The 15,025-nt window shown below is 53.0% G+C and overlaps 1 protein-coding gene across 9 annotated transcripts in view; it reads right to left on the reverse strand.

Annotated features, from left to right (window-relative positions):
- Window positions 1-5,342: 5,342 nt before the first annotated feature.
- The window catches only part of AOPEP (aminopeptidase O (putative)), a 324,317-nt gene continuing 314,634 nt past the window's right edge, over window positions 5,343-15,025 (reverse strand). For 2 of the 9 annotated variants that reach the window (XM_074363058.1, XM_074363054.1), the window contains 3 exons: window positions 11,089-11,175; window positions 9,152-9,296; window positions 5,343-5,912 (listed from right to left, as the gene is read on the reverse strand). In XM_074363058.1, the coding sequence (XP_074219159.1) occupies window positions 9,156-9,296; window positions 11,089-11,175 (228 nt within the window). In that variant the 3' untranslated portion in view covers window positions 5,343-5,912; window positions 9,152-9,155. Of the gene's footprint in view, window positions 6,630-6,999; window positions 7,193-9,151; window positions 9,297-11,088; window positions 11,176-15,025 lie in introns of those variants that run through there. The other 7 variants (XR_012506725.1, XR_012506722.1, XR_012506720.1 and 4 more) reach the window with 6 other exon arrangements.

Consider the following 15,025-nt stretch of genomic DNA (forward strand, 5'->3'; position numbering starts at 1 on the left):
CCCCACACCCAAGTCCCTGCCGGGTCCGCAAGTTCAAAGCCTCTGGGTCACTGCTCCGGAAAGATTTCTTAGCCCTTTACAGGGACTGAGGTGCTTCTCAGGAAGGGGCCTGAGGCAGGGTCCAGGAATCCTGTTTGCAGCCCTCAGGCCAGGAAGGGAGCCCTTTCTATGCAAATATAAACTCAGACCCCCACAGACTGACCAGCCGGGAATAAGAACCAAATAAGCAAAACCTAAATACAAATAACACACTGGGGAAAAGTCTCTGCAACACCTGGCAAAGAGCTAGTTTCCTAACTTCTGTGGCTCTTCTGAGAATCAGTAAGAAAAAGACCATCAACCCAGAGACTTACGTGCCAGGGATGCAGACACCACGCACGATGAACAGAAGGAGAAACGCAAATGTCTTTGAAAATCTTTAAAAAAAAAAAAAAAAGAAAAAGAAAAAGAAAACACGTAACAGCTTAAGAGGAATGCAATTAATTATTCTTCCATACCGCATTGGAAAAGACAAAAAAAGTAACATTTAAAATGTACACATCCTGGGAGCAATATGGTAACGGAATCACCACATGCTCAGTTCCATTTTAGACGTATCATCCCCGAAACAACGGAAAGCAGAGACTCGAAGAGATAATTGGTCCAACAATGTCCACATTATTCAGGATTGTTCACAGCAGCCGAAAAGTAGAAACAACCCAAACGCCATCAGCAGGGGAACAGGTAAACAAAATGTGGCCTATCCACAGCCGTGAAGAGGGATGACGTTCTCACACACGCTGCAGCAGGGATGAACCCTGGGGATATTTTGCCAAGTGAAACAAGCCAGTCACAAAAAGACACTGTTGTACGACTCTGCTCACATGAGGCACCTAGAGTCGTCAAATTCGTAGAGACAAGTAGAATGGCGGGTGCCATGGGCTGGGGAGGCAGGGTGGAAGGTTCACTTTGGGGTGAAAAAGTTCTGGAGATGGTTGGAGGGTGGTGATGGCTCCCCTACAACATACCTAATGCCACTGAGCTGTACACTGAAAAACAGTGAAAAGGGTAACTTTCATGTATATGTTACTACAATAAAATTAAACATGGGGGGGGTATAGCTCAGTGGGAGAGCAGCTGCTCAGCATGCACGAGGTCCTGGGTTCAATCCCCAGTACTTCCATTAAAATAAGTAATAACAGTAATTAAATAAACCTGATTACCTCCTCCTCCACCCCAAAATAGAGCAGGGTTCAGCAAATAGTAAAAATACATACATACATACATACTAGTTTTTAAACTATATATCCTTTTCTTTAGCAACAAAAAGCCAGTTCTTCAGAGATGCTCCCCCCTCCCCCAGCCCACTGAAGGCTGCGTGGATCCCACCGTGAACAAATCTAGAAACAACCCCACAGATATGCCGGTACCTGCACAGGTGCACAACGCCCAGGGCTTTCTACTGCAGGGCAGCCTCAAACAGCTGCCCCCCAGAAGCGACCCACAGGCTCACCGGCAGAGGGCTGCTTAAGTAAATCAAAGCGACAATCAGAGGGTAGCACGTACCTTGAGAGTGGACGCCAGGGCCCCTTACCAGGGTTTTACATAAACTCATTCATTTAATTCTCACAACCACCTCACCAAGTTGCTGGTGGTTTACAGATGAGGAAACAGAAGCCCGGAAAGGTTACCCAGATGACATCTCCAGGGCTGGGATCTGAATGAAGGAACCTGAGGAGACAGTGACCACTGCCACTCGAGCTGTGTGACATTCAGACCACGGAACCACCAAAATGGAGGTCAGGCTCCATGTGTACGCCAAGCCTGAAACAGCCCGTTACGTGGGAAGGTAAGTGTGCGCCCTGCTCCCATCTGCGCACAAGCCAGGCCGCAGACAGGAACTGGCCGGGACACATCCTCATAGTCCCTGCTGTCAGTCTCCTCACAGTGATGGCTTCGGAGAAGGGACCTGGAAGAACATTGGCTTTCTGTTTGTTTGCGTGTTGGACGAATGCAGAAAGAAGCTGTAAAGAAGATGCGTGTTTGCTCCAAGAGGCTCACTGTTAAAATGATGCTGCGAGGGCAAGGGGGCCCCCAGCGCACCTGAAACTTGAGAAGGCCCTGCTCCTCCACCAGCACGGTGGCATTTTATTCACAGGACTTACGTTCTAGTATTGGACAGAGTTTCCTAGAGAAAGAGGTTCCCCGACATAGACGATGGCCTGAGGACTGTGGCTTCGAGCCCCGCTCCCCCAGGTGGAGCAGCCTGTGCGGGGCCGTGACCCAACCCTCCTGACGTCAGTCTGTCCGTCTGTCCAGCCTTTTCTTTACCACCCGTCATGAACGCACCCTTATAGCTGTACCACGAGCAACGACGAACACTAAAAATGGTTCCTATCCAGTTGCTTATTTATCTCTGTAACTGGCATTTTCTCAAGCCTCCCTCCTTAGACGTAACTGACGTCAGTGTCTTGGGAGACGTAAATCACACAGTCGGATCGTGAGAACCCAAGGCGTCAGAGGGCTTAACCCGGGAGACTTCCTTCACTCCTGCCTTTCAAATCTTAACAACAGTGTCCTCATCGGTCTTAGGACACACACTTCTGCTTCCAAGTCCTGTTCTGCCAGACCCCACAGAGCGGAGAAGAACTTTCTGGACCTTGGGACCCTAGGCAGGCAGTGAGGGCCCCGCTGCGGGCCCGCTCCACCGCACTCGCAACACCTCCTGGGCTGGGCTCTCAGTGGTGGGGCGATCCCCAAAGGCCTGAGCTGGAGGAAATTGCAAGAAGGAACACAAATAAGGTTTAAGAAACAGAAATCACACCGTGCCCCCCAGAGGAGCTGTCTGGGCATCAGCCACCAGGCTCCCCCTCAGGGCCCGAGCTCTGTCCCCCCGAGGCAGGCACCCAGCTGAGGGAGCCCCAGCCTGTCCCCCTCAGCCGAGCAGGAGCTGCTGAGCCCCTAGAAAAGGCTGAGGGCCCAGGCAGGTGACGGAGGGGCCTCGGACGGGTCTTTGGAGCAGTCTGTCCCATCTCAGTCCTTGGGGCTGAGAAGCCAAACCCCTGAATTTTTTTTTTTCTCAAATGGCACTTGCCCAGATTAGCTTTATGGGAGTTGCCTAGAGTAGCTGAAAATGTGTGGTCAGAGGCCTTCATTTGCATTTCTGCATTCTGACTCACATTCCCAGATGGACGGACAGACAGACAGACACACACACACACGTTTCTGGTACCATCACCAGCCCCCTTTCTCAGGCCCAGCCCTCAAGAGTGGGCTCCCGTGGCTGGTCCTCCCACCAGGGCCAGGTTTGCCAGGCTTGCCTCTGCTCGGATGCCAGGGAGCCCGGCTGCCACCCACTGTCCAGGCAGGAGGCTCAGCCGCTGGCTCTGGGCCTGGGAATGTCTGTAGTTTTATGGTGGCTTCTCCGCCCCCAGGCTTGGCTGATGGCTTCCTCCCTCTTTTTTCACACCCTCTAGTCATCTGGAACAGAAATACCTTATTAGCCAATCAATCTCCCAGACAGCACCAAAGGGTGGGAAAAGATCTATAAAACCTCACCCTTGAATAGCTCCGCCAGCTTCTCCTCCCTTCCACCTTGTAAACCCTCAGGGCCCAGCCAGCGAGGGCGAGGTCATTGTCCTCAAGACAGCAGCCTGGGGGGCTGAGAGCCCTCCTCACTGAGTCTGGCCGCTGGGCACTGCCCTGGAAGGTCTAGGCAGCCCTTTAAACCCCTGGGCCCTTCTGCTTTAGACCCCCTAGCTCCCCAGCCCCCACCCGGGGCTGAGTCTACACCTGGGTTCACCCCAGTCTGGGCACCTTGTATGGAGTCTTTGCCACAACTGGGCCCTACACAGAGGGCCCCCCCACCCCTGTACCCTGAGATGGTGCAGTCAAAGATGCCCTGGGGAGGGGATGCCCCTAAGCCACCACACTTGTCACTTGCCGGCAAAGTGCCGGGGGAGCATCTCCCTCCCTGACTTCTTGGGAAGGCGTGTGAGGCCCCAGGCCTGGGACACCCAGAGTTCTGTTTGGCAGAAGATGCTGGAACAGACTACTCACTTGCAGGGCAGGTCTGCTGAACAGAAGTCCTGGGCAGATTCCCTCCCACGTGCCACGTCCTCCCACGCGGCTGGCTCCATCCATAGGATGAGGTGGTTGGCCTAGAACATAAAGCTCTGAAAACACTGGCCCTTGATGAGTCACTCAGCTTCTGCTTTTCAGCTGCCCAGTGGGTTACAGTTGCCTTTGGTGAGGCCAACTGTGGCCCAGGGGACCCTGTGCAAGCAGACTGCCCTGCACCGGGCTTTGCTGCGTGTCCGCACAGGTCCCTACTGCACATGCAGAGTGCTGGTTCCACTCTCTGCCTCCTTGTTGACTGGTGGTCAGCCCGGAATCCTGCAGCGCCTGCCAGGCCCTGGCCACGGCTCCTCCACAGCGCGCTCTCCTCCTGGAGGGACAAGCTCCGGGGGCCGGTCCAGGGGTCACAGGACTGGGGAGGAAGTGGGTCTCCATGCGGCTGGAGGGAGGCAGGAAGGCTGGGTGGAGCCGTCTGTCCCTCCCTCACCACAGGGACAAGCCGGGGCACAAGGGCCCTCCCACGACTACCACCACCTGCAGGTCACACCGAGTTCGAGTTCCAGCGCGGACCGGCGGGCCCGGGGACACGGGTAGCAGCTGTCCTTGTGCGACACGGCTCCTGCAGCAGCTTGGCTCTGCCTCAGCGGTTTTAACTTGCAGAACAACGGCACGGAGCCAAACCACCGCCGGCCCGCAGCCCCAGGACGTGCTGGGCCGACCGCGCGCAGGGGAGGCCGCGTCGTGCATCCCTGGCCTCCGCAGAAGGCAGCGCGCTCACACTTACACTTACACATCACTTATTCTATCAATATGGTACACAAAGCACATGCCATCACATGCAGAGCACACGAACAGCCACGACCAAGCCCCTACAAGACCTTCTAGAATGAGTCACTTAGCTACTTTCGGAAATCAAGAGCTCCTGAAGGGCAGAACGGGGGCCGCGCTCCCCCAAGGGGCGTGGCCGCGACCACACCCGGCGCTGTGGCTTGTGGGGCCTTTTAAAGCCACCTTTCCCTTTAGACAGTGCTGGAAGCTTAGTTTGTCTTTTAAACTTCAAACATTCGTCGGAGAGGAAGGTGACACCACCACAGACTGACAGTGCTGGGCCCGCCTCAGTCGGGAGCAGGCGCCCGCGGCCTCTGGGGAGCACCACCGCCACCCTGAGAACTACACAGAAACTGGTGTGAGGAAGGACACAGAACGCAGAGTGTGACCTTTCCTTACACACTTCCCCCCCTTTAAAACAGTATTAAATTCAGAAGCAAACACAAATACAAAAAGACTAATCCTTTACATTTTATTAATACATCTGCACTTTGAACAAAAGGTACAAAAAATTTCGGAAAAAAATCTAAATAATGGACACATCAGTCAAAATAATTGTACAAAATGTTTCTGAAATGACCCAGAGGAGGACAGCATGTGGTGCTCACTGGTCCCAGTATACAGATGCTCTCCTGGAATTGCACAAATGTCCATATGCTGAGGGGATGGAAGGAAAAGGTTCAGCAGGTTTTCTGACAGGTCTCAGGTGTATACGCCATCATCTGTGTGTAAGAATTGCCTTAACTCATAGAGGAGATTCCACTGAGACTCAGGATCTTGAGGTGGCATCTCCAGGGTGGGGACACAGGTGTCACACAGCCCTGAGGAGACCGTTTACCAGGACGTGCCTTTTACACGAGCTCCACTGTGAGAGCCTCTGGGGAAGTCACTCCACGGCATGCACACGGCTGTCGGCTGATGGCTTTAGCAGCCCCATAATCTTTCCTTTGATGTCCAGGGTCAATGCGATCCTGGTCCCACTAGGGCAAGGAGGAGATGTATGAAAAAGAATCTCTCTGTGATCTTTCCTGCAAAGGAAACAGCAATAAAATTTACTGCCCGGTCACAACAGAGGAATTCTTGTAAACAAGTACCTCTGCGTGCCTGGTGCTCTCAGCTCTGGAGAGAGGACTGCGAGTGGAGGACAGGAGGGGACCGGCCACATCTCATAGCCCCGAGAACGGGCTTTACAGCTGGACCATGTGCCACCGGCTTCACTCGCACACGGCTGTGAAAGCCGGCGGCTGTAACGTGGTCTTCGTTCACAGGACAGGCGCTAGGAAGGCAGCCCGTTTCACATCCGCGTTCACGTGGACTGCTTTCGGGCCACACTGCACCGTGACAGGGGCGTGCACTGCCCGCGCCACACACGCACTCCGCCTCGGCGGGCGGAAGCTCCCTCCTCTCGTGTCAGAACAGCTCTGTGACTCCACGTCCCCCGCACACAGGACACACGTGGAGGGGCGCCCCCGCCGCCGCCGGTCGGCTCCGCAGCGCACTCTCGGCCCGTCCTCGCGTGGCTGTAGTCCCGGCTCCCGAGCCTCTGGGCACTTACAGACAGGAAGGCTTTTGCTCTAGGGCTCGACTCCTGTTCCTGCTGAACTGAGCCAGTGTGTAAAATGAGAACTGATATCAGCTCAGTAGGCACCGGAGGGCGGGTCCAATCGACAGCCGGAGAAGCAGTGCCTCAGCTGGGGGCTGGCTCGGCCTCGTCCCGGGGGCGGCTGCAGGAAACAGAACCTGGACTGCAAATACAAGAGACAGTTCACCGCGCTCGCAAATCACAGCAAGGAGCCTCCTCCAAAAGCCCCAGACCTGCTCACAGGCCACCGACCGCTGACATAGTTTGATTCGACTTTTGTGATTCTCATGGTTTTAGATTTTTAAAAGAATATTTCTTGAAGCTTTCAATACATTTGAGCTTTCAGACAGATGTCTAATTAGTGGATTTATACTTCCGTGGACTTTTAGTACGTTCTTTGCATTTGTAACAGGACAAAGTGCATCCTTGGGGCCAGGCGGGCTCTCGTCCTCCAGAATCGTGCTCGGCCCCAAGCTGACCGCTCAGCAGTGGCCTCTGCCCCAGCGGCTCCAACTTAACTGTCCCCATCTCACCTTCTCTTCAGGTGCAGAACTTAGCCACTGTGAACAAAGCGGAAACCAGTCACTGTTCACCAATCAGCTAAGCTCTGCACCTCGTCAGAGAGGTCGTCGGCTGGGCATAATGAAAGGGCCGGCGAGCATCTTCCAGGGCCGTCGGCTTCTTCTGTTTCCAGAGAGGAGCTATGAGATGCATCTGTCTCCCAAACTGCAGAGAGAGGGTAACTATGGCTTCTGGAGGAGCAGCCAGGGTCATGGTTGCGTGGTAATCCCTGGCAATGTGATTTTAATCTTAAGTCACAAATCAGCATGCCAGGAACCCAAGCAGCCAGAGCACTCAGGGCGCCACCGAGCCGCGCCCACATCGCACGCACTGGGTTTCTCGGACACGAGGCGATGACACCACCTCCAGGCCTGCTACACTACCAAATGGGTTTTATTTCTGTTTGTTCACTTACTTGCCATCCTAGGGGTGTAATTTTTTTAAATCAAAGGACTCATCACACAAATGTCAGTGCGGCTTTGGAAGATGAAATGAAAAACACCCCAATCAGCCGTTCTGGGTCTGCTCCGTTTCCCGTCTTTACTTGGGGCACAGGCTCTAAATGCTCTGGGACGTCTTTGGGGCCCCTCTCAGGGTGGGAAGGATTCCTGGCTGCTGGAAGGTGCAACTCAGGGAGCCCCCGTTACTGTCCCTCACTGAGAAAGCTGGGGTGGGGGCCAGAGGGCACGCACTGACCTTGCGCTCATCCCAGAAGGGCAGGGACGGGGTGGTGGGAAAACAGCAGGCTCGGGGCCCGGACTGGGCCTCTGTCTGCTTGGGGCAGAAGTCACAATGACGAATGCCAGAGCTGTGTAGCCCGCGGTGGCTTCTCCACAGCTTGGAACCCAGGGAACATCAAAGGCGGTCTGCCCCACTGTAGTTTCACACACTTCAAGAAACACAAGCTCTCCGTGAAATTAAAAAAATCTAAAGAGAAGGATGACTTATACTGATTCCTGTATGAGGCTGGCAACAGGATAACTGTGCAACTGTTCTGTTTTTCAAACTGGCCCGTCTCTGAATAGGGTCTGAAGCTGCCCGGGGGAGTTCTGGGGAGTGCCTGCACACAGCTGTTTCACTGCAAGACGCACAGTCGTGGCAATTCTACTATTTCCAAGCCAACACAGTTCCCTGGCTCTTCTGGAAGAACGGAATCATACTTTAGAAAACCGCTCCCTTCGGTATCAGAGTTCTTTCACATAAATAAGATAGTTAAACATACTAGACAAAAATGGTCTTTATAAGAGGAAAACATCAGAAACTAAATATCCAACAATAGGTTAAAAATATCAAGTTAATATATTAAATATTCATTAAAATTGTTTATAGAGAAGCTATATAACATGAAAAATGCTTGAGGTTTGATGCTACATTAAAAGAGACAAAATCAGACATACCCTATTATATCATGTAACCCTTAAAGAGAAACACGCACAGAAATGATAAAGAATGTTAGAGAGAAAAAAAATCACACTTGTAATCTCACAGTTCTACTTATAAAACTTTATGTACCATTGCTAAATTACTTTTAAAATGCAGAAATCCACAGTTAAAAATTGCTAGGATATATAAATCTAACAGGCCAATTCCAAGCACAATTAACAGAGGAAGCAATCTGGGTAATTCAGGACTCCCACTTACTCCCAACGTAAGCCAGGGAGAAACTCTGCTCCAAGACCAGGTAACCGCCGGTCTGGAGACACGCAGGACCTCCTGCCTCCTCCCCAGCCAGGCAGAGACAACCCGTGGAACCTCGAGTTCTCACGTGCCGTGGGCAGCTCGGGGGGACGACCCGGCAGCACCCCCACCCCCATCTGCCTTCACCTTGAAGACAGGGCCCACACGTCCACTGGCCTCTCCAGCTCACCTCCGAAACCGACCCAAGATGTTCTCCCACAAACTGTTCCCACAAATCACAAAACCAAAGCGGACCAGACAGTGCCAAGGGAGCTGCCGTGTGGGCGTGAACAGCTTAGAGACAGGCACCACCTGCCCCCCGGCAGAGCACAGCCCTGATGCTGCCGGGGCTCCTGGCTCACCATTTGTGGCTCATTGACTTACTTGGCTCCTAAGAAGAATCTCGGTTAAGGCCAAACAATGGGGAAAGGAAAGCAAGAGAATCACCTCTTTAAAATAACATCTCGGCCACCACCTGGGCGGAGGACCTGTCCATGTGCTCCCTGCTCAGCTCGAAGCACCTGCGGGCGAGGCGCTGCTGCCGGGCATCCTCACTCACCATCAGCTCCCCGTAGAGGTAGATGCCCATGGCCTGTGGGGGCACAGAGGCCAGAGAGTTTAAGAAAAAGAAACCACGTGTCCCCCATGTGTCCCCACGCGCTCGGGCGCAGGCTGTGCTGGCTCCGTGCAGGCGCACTGGTCTGGAGGTTACCGAGACCCTGGAAAGACCGGCAGCTGCATGGCTGTTCTTTGGGGACCTGCAGCTTTCAGTCCCTTCTCTTTCTCATTGAAACCCCAAGGAATTCTTGCCCATCAGTTCCATCTACAGACTCTGGTGGTTGAACTGACCGACCGCAGAGTGCTGAGTAAGCCTTTCTCTAGTGATGACTGTCGGGGACACAGGGACCGGGAGGTACCCGCGGAGAGCCCTGCAGCTGAAAGGTGCACCCCAGGTGCCATGTCACACAGGCACAAGCCTTCTTCCCAGGAAAGTGTGTCCCTAGCATGTCACATGGCGGCCAGGGGTGGGAGACCATCAGGCCACCCGGGGAAGGACGCCTGCTTGTTCATCCCTGCCTGCCCGCCGCTTTCCTCCAACTTCCCCACCACGGCCGCCAACACTGGCCCTTCTGTTTCCAAAACCGTGCTGCAGAGACTCACATGTGCATTCCCCTGGAGGGTTGCAAGCAGCCAGCTGTGCTCTGCAAGACCAAAAGACCCCTCTGGCTCTGCCTCCTCTCTTGTTCTAAGCTTATGCTACAGATTTCATTCTGCTGGAGCAAATTAAAAGGAGGACCTCAAAGATAGAGCAAAATAAAAACGTGGTGTGGTGGTTAGGGGTTCAAAAATTCTTGCTTGAATAAACTGATGGTAATCCTTACTTGGCAAAGATTGTGGTTCCAAACATACTGCAGTTAATTCTGGTTTTCAGAACAGACCTGAAGTTGCGCCTCCATTTTGTCCTGATTCCACCCCCCGACCGTGTTTCCAAACACCTCTTGCTTCACTGTGCAAATGTGACATTTCTTCTGGAACAAAGTCGTGTATTTTTCTTTGTGGGAATAGCGAGCCCTTACTTGCTGGCTGCCCCCCGTACTCAGGCGCTCTCAAAAGCCCCTTTGTTTGCCCCACCCCCACTCGCCACCCCAACTCAAATGTGGCTCCATTCCGTCAGCCCACGGTGCTGGGCAGAGAGCTCACTGAGAGGCACACACTGGTCACGCCAGCAGGAGCAGGCTGCAGCCGACTTCCCACAGCCGACAGAAGCCATGGCACATGCACCGCCATGGACAGCCAGGCCGGGGGCACGGCGGGTGGGTGGTGACCCAGCAGAGGGGGCGAGGACCACACCTTCCAACAGGTTTCTGCACGCTCCTAGCGAGGGGTCCCTTTCACTGGTGAGCAGTGAGGAAGGTTCTCACAGGAAGGAGACTCAGCACAGGGATCCGCCTGCCATGTAGGTGCAGAGACAGGCCAGGCTCCTCCCGCCAGTGGCGGCTCTCCCCGTCTCATCTCGCACACACTTTAAGTCAGGGCCACTGAAGACACAGACACTCGCCATGGCATCACTAGGCCAGAACCGTGACCTGACGAACTTGAGGTCTGGGATGCAGCGAGGTCTGTGCATGCTTCATTTGGCAGCGGCAGTGGGCTGCAGCGAGGGAGTTTTTACAAGGGGAGATGATTCAAAGGGACACCAAGAGAGAAGGAAAAAATCAGCTCAAAAGCGTGACAGGTAAGCTCCTACCAACTCTTTAAAATCCCTGGGAAATGTTTAAATATTTGTTATGAGAGAGGCGTCTCCTTGAGTCCCTGTGTTAAGTGCCCCGCAGAGTGAGAGGACAGCGCTGAGGGAGTCTCCACCTGCTAAAGGCGAAGCTCACCTGGTCCTCCTGGAGGAATCGCTCCACGTGTCTGTACGCTCCTGTGTGTCTGTGCTTCACAACCAGCTCGCACCATCGATGGCGAACCTTAAGAAACCAGAGAAAATCCAGTAAGCAACAAGCTGGCAGGTTTCCCTGGCCTAACAAGTTTAATGTTAGAAAAAGTGACTCTCTGAAGTGCATTAATATTGTTGACACTTTTAATTTAAATTTAATTTCTTTTACAAAGAAAGGAACCACATTATTCTTCATTAAGAGGGGTGTCAGTCAACTTTAGGGGAAGAAAATGCATGTTTCAGTTAGGTGTTTTTATGTGTTTAAGCACAATTTTGCAAGATAACAGATAAATGCAAAATGTAACCGGGAAGCTAAACGCACATCCCCGGCCAGGCAGGCTACTGCGCTGCCCTGCGGTGTGCCGTCAGCGAAGGCTTCCTTTATAAACCACAACTACTTAGCTTCCCGCAATAACTGATTTGGTTCAGTGCTGCTAACTGTAACAATAAACACAGTAAAAGGAGGAAGACACCGCTCTCCGCATTCCTGGAGGGCGCCTGCCGGAGGGGAAGGGAGGCAGCAGAGCGCCTGAAGCAGCCGCCCCTGCACCACGCCCCCTCCCCGCCCCCCGCGGGTGCTGCAGGTGCGCACAGCCTACAGAGAGCAGACCCGCTCGATGTGGGTGCCCTGCAGTAAAGGTCCTTTACTAAAGGTTTACCAGCAGAGACCTGCCAGGAAACCCCTCCTCCTCCAAACCCTGCAGACAGGATGCAAGTATGATCCCAGCACTGGTTGTCTCTGCTGGTAAGAGGCAGACACACGCAAACACACACACACGCAAACACACACATGCACACACACACACACCCCCCGCCATCTCTCTGGACCCTTCAGGCACACTCTTTTACGTGGAGATTCTACCTAAATTTGGCCTCGGCATCCAGTCTAGGCCATTTTCTGCTGCATCAAAGCCCTCTCAGTTACCCCCAGTGAGCAGTCCACCGTTTTCTGTCCCATTCTTGGTTCAGCATTAGCTATACATGGAAGTGATTACATGCTTTTAAAAAGGCCTCCTCCCATCACACTCTCGTCTGTACTGCCTTTGAAAGAGGGAGGCCCTTTATGGTAATCCATCTGTGGCAATAGTAAAGTGCAAGCAATCTCAACATTTTGACTGGGGTCCCTGTGAATTAAACCATTACCCGCTGCTGGCCAGATCTCTCCTTTAATCGGCTATAAACAGATCTACACACAAACAATGAGGAATGAAGTAAAGAGACATCTTTTGGAAAGAGCCCTTCCCCTCGGCTACACTGCACTCAGACATGCGGGGACGCTGGGGGTGCTGCCCTCTGCTTACAGGCAGCCGGGCCCTTTGAACTTCTAAGAACAGGACGCCAGCGAACTTCACATCCACGAAGGAGTTTCAGAGGCGCATGGAAATGAGCTAACAGCCTCGGAGCATCACAACAAAAGGGAAGCAGGTCAGACTGGACGGGTCTTGGAAATCTTTCTGTCTTCAACAAAATGTTCTTTCCTATACTGCCAACAGAAATTCACACCATAAAAGGGAAAGGGCGGCCCCTGAAATATTCTGAGCAGAAGAACAAGTGAACAGAGCTCAGATACTGCGCCCATCAGAGGAAGCCACCGCAACAACCAGACCCCCGTTCTTGTGCTCTGCCTTGAGTACTGAAGGCCGAGCACTGGACAGAACCCAAACAGCCCCCCTAGGCGCCTCCATCTCTCGTTTCTCTCCCGCCTCATGCAAACCCAGATGCCTCGGACACCACCAGCCCCACCCACGCCCCAGTGGATGAGGGTCGCGGGACTGGGGCTGCCCGCCCTGGGACCTCGGGAAGGAGCCTCACTTCTCACAACTGCACACGGGGATAGCTGTACCAGCAGAGGAGAACTCTGCCAGCTTCACAGTGTCCTAGTGACAGATACGTGTGACCTGATCCCACCAGGCCTTTGACAGTGACATTCTGTCTTTGCACAACTTGCGGACACACTATTTTTTAGATGTGACTTTGAGGACGGGCGTATACTAGCCTCCCACCTTTCTCCCTGTGCTCTCCTTAGTTGCACACACAGAAACAAAGCCTGAATTCCAGTCTCTTTTCTAGCAGGATAAAGCCCCTGCGGGCAGCGGGGTGGGGGCGGGGGCGAAAGGCAGGGGCAGCGGTCCCACCACCACTGGAAGAAGATCCAGGAGCCGGGCTGAGTGAAAGGCTCTTTCACGACCAATATGAAGTCAGCATTTCCACCGCTCTTGCTGGTAAAGATGCTTTATTGTCACGATTAATAAGAGATCTAGTCTTCCGACCCCCGAAGGCGAATATGGCATCCAGGAAGTACAGACCAACCCCTCTCCCCACCCCACAAGGAACCGAAAAAACAACAAGTCTTTTCATGACAAAACAATTAAACATATTTCAAAATTCCAATGACAGGATGTTTAAAAGACATCACAGAGATGCTGTGTGAGGCTGAGGGCCCAACAGATACTTCTTTGCTTGTGCACAGGGTTTTATTTCTCTTTGTACTTCATTGAGAAACAAAGAAAATCCTTATCTTTTATCCCCTAAACTCTCTAGGACCCACAATTTGCAGGGCCACTTGTCACACATGGAATGGGGTCTTCCTGAAAAGCTGGCAGCAAAGCAACACTTGTCTCAAGTTCTCCCAGCAATATTTCCACAGTGGGCACTGATGGAATTGACTCCTTCCTCCAGATCACTGAAACTTAAAAAAAAACCCTTGGCACAGCTCATACTTTCCGTCACCCACCTCCTTCCTCTGCTGCTAAAGGAGGGAAGCACAGTTCTCAGTGCTGGGCAGCCCGAACCAGGGAATTCAGAAGCAGGTCGTAAGAAGAAAGCCGTCCCTTCTGTAGGTTCGCAATTCTTCGTTTTCTAATTAATTAATGGGGGTAGCAGTCACCTTCTTTTAACTTCCTCGGTGACGTGAAAAATAAACAGGGACACGACCTGCATCTCTGAGAGCACCTGGCGCCCAGCGGGGCTTCCACAGCGCCTGTGGCTCCCTGGTTCCGTTCACGCAGCAATGCCCATTCACGGGTGTACAAGTGAGCCCAAACCGATCAGTATCGACACTTTAAGTCTTCACATTTTATTATACCGCAAGTACGTCTCAACAGAGATTAAAGAATTTAACGACTTTTTCAGCTGTGACTCAGACTCATTCAGTCGATCCAAACTCAGACCAGGAATCACCTGAAAGCCTCGAGCCAGCAGACACCTTAGCCCTGAATTCCAGCAACAGGTCAGGCTGCAGATGGGGAGGGGGGCGGTGCAGGAAGAGAGTAAGAAACCTCAAGAAAATCAGAAAAGGGCCATTTTAGGAGTGGGAGGAGACAGCCCTGCCCGTGGCGGTGAAGGGCCCTGGGGACCAGCACCCTTGTTCCGGCCACTCCAGAGGAAGCCCCACTGCCCCGGGATGTGCCCATCCTTCCTCACCAAGTCTCGGTGCAACAGTGGCTGGTGGGCCCGCCTCCCGCCAGCCAGTGCCAGGACAACAGCGCACACCCCACTGGTGGCCACACCGAACGTCCCACAACACACGCAAAGAGTTCAGCGCAGCCCCTGGCACACCGACTGTGGGGGCGGGGGGTGAGGAAGAAACCGTATGTAGGTCCTTGATTCTTGCCACAAAAACGCTGTCATACACAGATATGCAGACACAGGTGTGCAACCAGAATACTTTGGTCCAACAAAAATCAGTTTTGTAAACCCACTTTTCAAATTGCTCTGCTCAAAGGACACTCTGAACAGAGAAATGATGCGGGTTCTGCCCTCAGTGCACGGGTGGGTTTTAACAGAGAAGTGCTAATTTACACCACTAGAAATGAATTCCAGAAGTTTCCAGGTTCCCAAAGGTTCCATGAACAAAGGGTGAGGAAAGCTCAGATATCAGT

This window comes from Camelus bactrianus, chromosome 4, assembly GCF_048773025.1.
Source record: "Camelus bactrianus isolate YW-2024 breed Bactrian camel chromosome 4, ASM4877302v1, whole genome shotgun sequence".
Taxonomy (NCBI): domain Eukaryota; kingdom Metazoa; phylum Chordata; class Mammalia; order Artiodactyla; family Camelidae; genus Camelus; species Camelus bactrianus.